Below are 10264 nucleotides of genomic sequence, written 5' to 3' on the forward strand. Positions count from 1 at the left end.
AGAACCGGCTTAATGAGAGCCCTGCAAAGGAGAGCTGGGAAAGCAGGCCAGAAGTACATTCTTTTTCCAAGAGATTGACCTCTGCTGAGATGAAGTTCAAGGAGGGGAAATTGTATGATAACTCATCATGACATGTACCTTCTACCATGATCCTCTGATGGCTTTGGGGTGTCATGGAATGAATTTCATGTGGTGGTGCCTTAATCTTGTGGTGGTGCCTTTTTCTCTATACAAACTGGAGTCTCAAATCAGGATTTACTTTGATATTACAGTGGTGGTTTTGGTGTAGTCGCTAAGTCGTGTCTGACTCTCGCGACCCCATGGACTGCGACCCCACTGGTTCCTCTGTCCATGGGATTTTCCAGGTACGAACACTAGAGTGGGTTGCCATTTCCTTCTCCAGGGGATCTTCCTGACCCAGGGATCAAACCTGGGTTTTCTGCACTGCAGGCAGATTCTTCACCGACTTAGCTACCAGGGAAGCCCTGATATTACAGTGTGCTTAAATCAGCTAGTATGTGTATTTCCTATGATAGTTGGTTTACAGAGCTCTTTCACATTCATTTTCTGTGCATCCTATAAGCTTTCTTCCATTACCTGCTCTAATGTGGTGTTGCCAGTGTTGGCCTAAGAACCATGGCTGTATGTTTTCCCTGGGAGACTACAGTGCACCCTCTTTGTACAGTTGGCCCTCCATATCCACAGGTTTGGCATCAGTGGGTTCAGCTACTGAAACTGCAGTTGTCAAGGGATGACTGTATTATAAATACATCATTTTTTGTAAGGGAGAGAAGGAAATGGCAACCCACTCCAGTACTCTTGCCTAGAAAATCCCATGGACAGGGGACCCTGGTAGGCTAAGGATGGGGTCGAAAAGAGTTGGATAAAACTGAGCGACTTCACTTTCACTTTTTATAAGGGACTTGAGCATCCACTGATTTTGGTATCTGTGGAGGTTCTGGAACCAATCTCTTGCAGATACTGAGGGTTGATTGTATATATGTTTACAAGTCAACTTGCAAATCTTTTTTCTCCATCACTCCTTGGATCTTCATATTCATATCTAATTACTGGACATCTTCATCTGTATGTCCCACAGACATCTGAACTCAAAATGTGTTCAAATCTTAACTCTTCTCCAATGTTCCACTGCTTTTCCTGCAATTTTTTTTTCATGAAGTCCTATACCTGGAAACAAGTTCAGTTTCTTCTACTCCCACACATGCAGTCACCAACTCCTGCCTATTTTATCATTTAGATACTTCGATTTCATCCTCTCTCCACTCCACTCCCACTGCTACTGCCCTAATTCAAGCCTGTAGATTATCTTATTTTGTTCAGTCGTCGTGTCTGATTCTTTGCGACCCTATGGACTACAGCATATCAGGCTTCCCTGTCCTTAACCATCTCCCAGAGTTTGCTCAAACTCATGTCCATTGAGTCGGTGATGACATCCAACCATCTCATCCTCTGTCATCCCCTTCTCCTCCTGCCTTCAATCTTTCCCAGCATCAGTCTTTTCCAATGAGTCTGCTCTTTTCATCAGGTGGTCAAAGTAGTATCAGTCCTTCCAGTGAATATTCAGGGTTGATTTCAAGATTGATTAATTTGATCTCCTTGCTGTCCAAGGGACACTCAAGAGTCTTCTCCAGCACTACAGTTCAAAAGCATCAGTTCTTTGGCATTCAGCCTTTTTTATTGTCCAGTTCTCACATCCATACACTGGAAAAACCATAGCTTTGACTAGATGGACCTTTGTCAACAAAGTAATTTCTCTGCTTTTTAATATGCTCTCTAGGTTGGTCATAGCTTTTCTTCCAAGGAGCAAGCAGCTGTTAATTTCATAGCTGCAGTCACTGTCCACAGTGATTTTGGAGCCCAAGAAAAGTCTGTCACTGTTTCCATTGTTTCCCCTTCTATTTGACATGAAGTGACAGGACCGGATGCCATGATTAGTTTTTTGAATGTTGAGTTGTAAGCCAGCTTTTTCACTCTCTTCTTTGACCTTCATCAAAAGGCTCTTTAGTTCGTCTTCACTTTCTGCCATAAGGGTGGTGTCATCCGCATATCTGAGGTTATTGATATTTCTCCCGGCAATCTTGATTCCAGCTTGGGCTTCTTCCAGCCCAGCGTTTCTCATGATGTACTATGCATATAAGTTAAATAAGCAGGGTGACAATATACATCTTTGATGTATTCCTTTTCCTATTTGGAACCAGTCTGTTGTTCCATGTCCAGTTCTAACTGTTGCTTCCTGACCTGCATACAGGTTTCTTAAGAGGCAGGTCAGGTGGTCTGGTATTCCCAACACTTGAAGAATTTTCCAGTTTGTTGTGATCCACACAGTCAAAGGCTTTAGCGTAGTCAATGAAGCAGAGGTTTTTCTGGAATTCTCTTGCTTTTTCTATGATCCAAAGGATGCTGGCAACTTGATCTCTGGTTCCTCTGCCTTTTCTAAATCCAGCTTGTACATCTATATTTAGAATGTCTTACTTGGGCCATTACAATTTCTTCATACTAGGGTTCCATGCTGCCCATGTTAATACCTGCATCTCTTGCCCCATCTCCTGTTAAGAGACCTGGCTGGTTTACCTCTCCAGGCTTGACTTTTTACTTTCCATTTAATTTCCCCTTTTTCTCATCATCCTTCCCGGAATACAGTATGACTGCACTTGCTACACTGAAGCCGTGAGTGATCTTAAAGTCTGCTACAAATGGCAGAACAGGAAGATGGAAGCAATCCAGAATGTTGAAAAGACTGGGCCACCTTATCAGCCATGAGCTAGTTACCTCTGACTTTTCACAAGAGGAAAAAACTCTGAGCTATTTGGTTACTGTTTACCTATCTGCCTCATTCTGATACATCAAGCTTCAGATAAATAAGTGATGTTCTGAAGGGACCTCAGAGCCAGAAATGGGGTTCACTACACCAAAAGTAGTCAGACCAACTGTTAGATCCCTTCTCTGTGTGAATACACATTCTGCCAATGAAATAAAAGTTGAGGTTATCAACTAATCAATCACACCTTAGGAAGAACTCAGTCAACATACTAAAAGAACATGAATTCTAACCAAGGATAAGTGAGCCTGAAGCATTCCGAGGAACAAGGATTGGATGGGGTGACAGGGAGATGTGGGGCATCATGAGTTCTCTGGGAACTGAGAGAAAGAAGAGGCCATTCTGAAAAGTGAAAGATGCAAAGAATGGTGAGGGATCCTGGAACCAGCTTTAACTTCCAACATTAACTACTTTTAGTTAGTACTCTATTGGGAAAGTTTATTTTTCAAAAAACCAATGGTTTTTTTTTTTTTTTTAAGGATAAGCATAACAGAAGGATTTGGCACCCTGATAATACTCTATTAAAAAAAAAAAAAAAGGTAGGAAAAACTATTTACTCCACTTCAGAACATTCTGACATGTTTCCTGTTAGCCAATATGAAAGGCTAAGTTTGCCTTTAAGTTTTCTGATGGCAATTTCTTAATCCTATATATATACTTCCCTCTTTCTACAGTTTTCCCTAAAAAAGAACTGTTTCTGGAGGAAAAGCAAGGTAGAATACATTACAGGGTTTGGTTAGAGCCAGAAAATGACTTTGAATGGGCCTCTGGCAATACAGGCCAAAGAGTTCTGATTTTATCTTCATTTTAAGAGCAAAGGCTTATTAATATATATATTTATGGGAAATAGTCAATTACACAAAATACAGGATTGGAACCAAAATTTGTTTTCAAAATGTGAGGTTTTGACATTTGGAGGATTTCATTTCCAAACTCTCAATTATATATAATTACCACAAAAAAAAAAACTTTTATGTTTCAGGAAAACATACTTGATCTTAAGATAAAATTCATGTTACTTATCACAAAGTTAAGACAGTCAAGTAACAAAACAGAAGCAGTATTTACAAATTTAGACTACATGAGACACTGTGAAGAACCTTGTTAATAAACACAATACATACTTTTACACACTACATTTCAAAAATGAAGCATCTGTGAACAGTGTGGTAAAGGTCATAGTGTTGAAAACCTTAAATTAAATTCAAAGTTGGTAGAGTTGAAGACTAGATTTATGGTCAAGGCCATACCGATAGCTTCAAATTCAAGGTTGTGATGAAAACTCTAAATTGAAGGATAGATTGTCTAAGAAAGGACAAATAACTGGCAGTCAAGCTATTTAGTCAGTTAGTTCCCTGTAGGTACAAAATATATAGGAATCACTAAATGGATTAGCCTAATTACAAATTCTGTTCATTTCTAAATAACTTATACGTCTTTTCACAGAACCATTCAGTCACATAGTTCCTCTCTATCCTTGTGTAGGTATTTCTGATTCATTTTAAATCCTCTTTCAAACCAATTCCCTTCCATTTCCATATTTTTATAAGTATAAAATATTTTTAAATAAAGTAATGTCTGTTCCTTAGCTAGATAACTATTCTCCCATTAACTCCTAGAAGAGAAAAAAAGATTCCCGTTTCTTCCTCTACCTCAAAACCACAAAACAAACCCAAACAATCCAATTCCTAAAGGAGCATCGCACAGAACCCAGGGCCTGGCACAGTATTTCATGCTAGTCTTCCTGCTATTAATATAAGCTGAGAACAGTTTAGTTATTGACATTATCGAGACATCCATTTAAAAGCCTAGATTCATCCCAGGGCTTCCATCAGCAGAGGCTTGCTAAAACAGGCGAGAGCAGCGGCGTCTTCGAATGGGAACATCAAAGACTCTCCTCTGCCTCTCTTCCTCATCGTCATCAGATTCATCCATGTCTGCCGAATCGTCATCATCTTCCTCCTCCTCCTCCTCTTCTTCCTCTTCCATCTCTTCATATTCATCAGGACCCATTTCCTTGAAAGAGAAGACAATCTTTTGATAAGAACTTCCATCAGTGTTTTTTTTTTTTTAATACAAATTCTCATTTACCTAGAATCTAAACAACTGGGCATGCCAAGTATGAATTTTTATAGACTTCCCATGGAATTTTATACTTTTTTATAGAATCTTACAGACTTTTATACATGTTCATGATACACATGTTAACATTAAGATTCTAGAGTTTTAAAATGCTCAATGTGATTTTCACAGTAAATGTACTTCGTCAATAGAATAGTTATTTTTTACATGGTGGTTGGTAACTCACAGAAGGTACCAAACAAACCACTTCTAACAACCAAGATAAAATTTTACTGAATTTATTAACGTACTGTGGACCAATTCTTTATTAACCTGCATGCTTACAGAAACAAGGATATAAAAATATAACTAAGTTACGACCTCTGCTGGTAACTTTTATGTACTGTCAACAAGAGTTCTAGTAAGACAACCGCCTTCAGTAGCCTCTACTTTTAGATTAACTTGTTGAAGACGATCAGAATAAGGCAGCAGTGATGTTGAACATCCAGTATCTAAACGTCTCCTGGACACTTCCATTCCTTTTAAGCAATGTCTCTAGTTGAGTCTTGACTTACTCTGCTGTTGGTTTTCTGTCTCATATGTTTCTGAAGACTCAAAAGAGGACCTACTATAATTGGACAGAATTCTGAACAGCAAGGAGGACCTAGCTGTTACTGTGGGAAGTACTGGGAAACGGGCTGTGATAGCAGCAGAAATCCTTCCCCCATGGCCTTCATGGCATGGCAATATGCAGCACCCCACGGCCCCATGATGGCGCCTCCAACCACTCTCCCCTATCCACTGTCCTCCAGCCACACTGGCCTCCGTGCACTTCTTCAGACACACCAAGCACATGAGCGCTTCAGCACCTCTGTACTCGCTGTTCTGCTTGGAACACCCTTGGGCTACACATCTGCCTATTTCCCTCTTCTTCTTTCAAGCATGAACTCAAAGTTTGTCACCAAGGCCTTCCAGCACACATCTTTGTATCAGAACAACCCAACAGTACACTTCTTAGCATCCTTACTCTGATTTTTCTCCAGCGCACTTATGACTACTTGACATAAGTGAGGAGTGTATATTATCTCCACTTTCTCTCTTCCAACTACAACGTAAATTCCAAGCCAGAGATTTCTTTTTAATCCCCTCAACTTTCTTCTCTTTTATTTTTTATTTTTATTGAAGCATAATTAACAAACAACATTATATTAGTTTCAGATGTACAACATAATGATTCAGTATCTGTATACATTACAAAGAGATCACCACAATAAATCTAGTTAACATCCATCGCCATACATAGTTACAGAGCTTTTTTCGTGTGATGAGAACTTCTAAAATTTACTCTCTTAGCAACTTTCAAAATATGCAATACAGTATTATTAACCACAATCACCATGCTGTACATTACATCCCTGAAGGCAGAGATTCTCATTGTATTGTTCACTGCATTTTCCCCAGCACCTAGTAGGTACTCAATAAATATCTGTTGAGCAAGCAAAGTAATGAATGTGGGAGAAAGGAAATGTCCTTTAGAATCTGTCAAAGTAATTGTCACTCAGGATTTATTATAACACTAACAACAACAATCAGAGAAAATATACATAAATATAACATATTTCGTTACTTTTATCTTTCGATTTTTCTTATTCTGGGAAATAAAGACTTTAAAATTCAGCAGAAGCTCCAAAAGGGGGAGACGATTAAAACTTAGGAAATTCTGAAACATTAAATCCAGGTAGTATGATTATTAATTATCTTAAGAAAAGAACAGAAAAACTATTTTAAAAAAATAATTGCAGCTAAAGAAGAAGATTGCTGATAATCTCAGACAAAAGTGTATATACAAAAACAGTATATGGAAAAGGGAACACACAGACAAGAATGGAAATAAATAAGCAGCAGAAGCCTCTAAAGTGTCCAAAAAGAAACTACCTAGACCAAGAAAAGACTTAAGACCAACCAAAAAATCTTTAAAGCAGCATTCAAAGTATAAAACAAAAAACAGTATTAAGAATAATACACAGTTAGGGGACAAATAAGGACAACTCAACTTCTATATCAAGAAAATTAATTTTTAAACAGGAAAAGTACAATACAAATACAACACAATAGAAATACAGTCCCCACTGCCTCTTTCATGTTGATTAGAAATAAGTGCAGAATTCTCATTTAATTTTATTGAGTTCTCATCCTGGAGAAAGAGAAAACATTTTCCACAAGGGAGATCAAGATTTTACATGCTTCTTTGTGGTCGGGAGAAAACTAAAACTCTAAATAAGTAAGAACATAGTTAAGAGTAGGTTGAACATGTAATGAGTTTATTACCGTAATTGGAAATTATAAATTTAAAAATTTTAAACTTTAAAAGGAGTAAGTAAATATTATAAAATTTCTCAGTTTTAATTTCTAACATGATAACTGTTGTATAACCCATGTAAGCAAGAGTTCTTTGGAGTCCTCAATAACTTGTAAGAGCTTAGGAGGATCATGAGACTGGAAAGTCTGAGAACTACTGTACTTAAGTCAAGACTACTCTATCCCCACCCTAACAAACACAAAAAACAAGCCTCAACTGGATCAACTGACTCAATAGTAACTGCCTGCGCAAACAAACGTCAACACTTTACACTTTAGGTCAGGAATCTATAGCGACTTCAGGGCAAGGAATATTGTCACAGATAGAGGTTTTAGAACAATAAAAAAAGTACTTCATTAAAAACATATAACAATCCTAAACATATTTGCATATAATTAAAATACATGAAACAAATTTAAAAGAATAAAAATTCAGAATTAAAAAAATAGACAAAACTATCATTACAGTTGGAGATTACAACAATCATCTCTCAGAGAACAAACACATACACAAAAAAGATCAGTAAATATAAAGAAGACTTGAAAAACAATCAATTTGTCTTGCCATTTATAGAATAATATTCCCCAAATATCAGAATACATATTCTTTTCAAATATACAAGGATCATTTACCAAGACAGACCATAATGCTAGGCTATAACATTTTAAAAAATTGAAATTATACACAGCAAGTTTTCTAACCATAACAAAACTAGAAATCAATAACCAAAAGGTAACTAGAAAAGCTTCAAATATTTGGAAATCAATACATTTCTAGAAAAATACACAGATCAAAATTAAATTACAAGGGAAATCTGAAATTATTTTGAATTAAATGTTAATAAAAAAAACAAATCAAAATTTGTGAAATGCAGCTAAAACAGTGCTTAGAAGGTCTAAAATCAATCATCTAAACTTCTACTTTAAGAAGTTAAAAAAAAAAAAGAATAGCAAATTAAACCTAAAGTAAGTGGGAGAGAAATAAAGATAACTCCAAAAATCAATGAAATAGAAAATGAGCAAATAGAGAAAAACAGTGAAACCAAAAATTGTTCCTTTAAATGATCAATAAAAGTGATAACCCCCTAAGCTAAGGTGATGAACAAAAGAGAAGATGCAAACTACCAATATCAAGAACAAAACACTATGTGTAACTACAGGTTTTATAGGCTATCAAGGGAATACTGCAAATAACTTTATAGAAATAAATCCAATATTTAGACCAAATGCACAAATTCCTTGAAAGACACAAATTACCAAAAGTGAAATAAGGAACAGAAAATATGAATATTAAAGAAATAAAATTCATATTTCAAAATGTCCCCACAAAGAGAACTCTAGCCCTAGATGACTTCACTGATAAATTGTATCAAACATTTAAGGATGATAACAGTCTCATACAGAAATGGTGCTACTCAAAAATGGAAGACTGTTAATAGGAAGTAGCAAATTCACAGTGTTGGAAATACACATTGGGAGGGAAGCTAAACTTCATTTCCAAAGCTAAGACTGCAGATTCTTTTCACCAGAAATACCACAAGTATTAGTGGCAGAGTCTCATCACATCCTTTTCTTTCCAAACTGGAGTTGGGAATGTATCTAAGTCATGTTAACATCATGTCTATCTTCCCAGACTTATTTGGACCCACCCTTCAGGGTCACCCGAGGAGCTAGAGAGTTGTTTTTTCAATACCTGACATCTATGATTTGATTACATTCTGGATATGCAATTCATATGGTATTCCTATTGTATTACTGGAGCATGATAAATTTAATCATTTTATAGCTAGTAAGACTGGGGTTACTGCTATACCTGTCATAACCCTAGAAATCAGATTTTAAAAATAGGACTAGTTGAGTTAGGAAATTATCCCAAAGAGAGACTACTAAATGTACAAGTCTACCCATTAAATCTTATTTGTAATGATTTTATAGGATATTTGTATTATTTTTTAAAATTGGGAATTTTAGCAAAAACACAGTAAGAAATTGTTTCCCCAGTCTTCACGAAATAAAGGCAACTATAACTGGTCCAGTGTAGTGATTCTCATTAGGCAACAAAACTGTTTTTAGAAACTGGAAAAGACATTGAACCTTTACAACCAATAACTACTTTATCTGGAGGATACAGGTCATTATACATTCATTCAAACTCACAGAATATGCAATACCAAGAGTAAACCCTAATGTAAACTATGGACTTTGGGCGATAATGGTGTGTCAAGGTAGGTTCGTCAATTGTAACAAAGGTACTATTCTGGTGGGAGATACTGATAATGGGCTTGTCTATGCATGTGAAGCATGGGAAATCTCTGTACCTTCTCCTCAATTTTGCTATGAATCTGAAACTGCTCTAAAAAACAGTTTCTCTAAAACAAACAAAAACAACAAAAAGATAACAGTAGAGTTACTCTGATTAAAGAATATGGAGCCTAGTTTACTTACTGTCTACTCCCACCCAATGTATTCACATATCCCCCAATCCCCCCAAAGATATCTCCCTCAAAATCGCTAGGGTTCTCTGAAATACCATTTACAAACTATTTGTAAGACCTCCTGTGGAGTTCATTCTACAAAGTCATGTAAATCAGCACCAGAGGAAATTTTAACCTACCAATCGAGCTATAGACACCCTGAATGTCGGACATGCCATATGGAATCGGGGAATGGCGACATTAAAGATCTTGTCTTTAAAGTAAAGAAAATGGAAAGTATAATATCCTTCCATATAGCCTGATGTTGTAGAGAATGTGGTACAACTTGTATATTCATATACCCGGCCTGGGCTGATGATTGGAAATTCACCTGCAAAGAAAACAGCAACAATAAATCAAAGTATAAAATTTAATTCTTCATTATAGCAAATAAAACATGTCCTCTTTAAACTGTATTAAAGTAAATGCATAATTAGAAACAATTTTTAAGGGAAATGTAACAAAATGGTAACAGTGATGGAATTATGAGTATTTTGACATTTTTTTGTAGTCTCTGAATTCCTTACAGTGT

General features: G+C 36.5%; 1 protein-coding gene across 1 annotated transcript in view; it reads right to left on the reverse strand.

The window, feature by feature from the left end:
• Positions 1–3640: 3640 nt before the first annotated feature.
• The window catches only part of FBXO3 (F-box protein 3), a 33529-nt gene continuing 26905 nt past the window's right edge, over positions 3641–10264 (reverse strand). The window contains exons 10-11 of the mRNA XM_010831835.1: positions 9873–10063; positions 3641–4855 (exon numbers count right to left, since the gene is read on the reverse strand). Coding sequence (XP_010830137.1) covers positions 4685–4855; positions 9873–10063 — 362 coding nt within the window. The 3' untranslated portion in view covers positions 3641–4684. The remainder of the gene's footprint in view (positions 4856–9872; positions 10064–10264) is intronic.

This window comes from Bison bison, unplaced genomic scaffold, assembly GCF_000754665.1.
Source record: "Bison bison bison isolate TAMUID 2011002044 unplaced genomic scaffold, Bison_UMD1.0 scf7180017864531, whole genome shotgun sequence".
NCBI classification, from domain to species: Eukaryota; Metazoa; Chordata; class Mammalia; order Artiodactyla; family Bovidae; genus Bison; species Bison bison.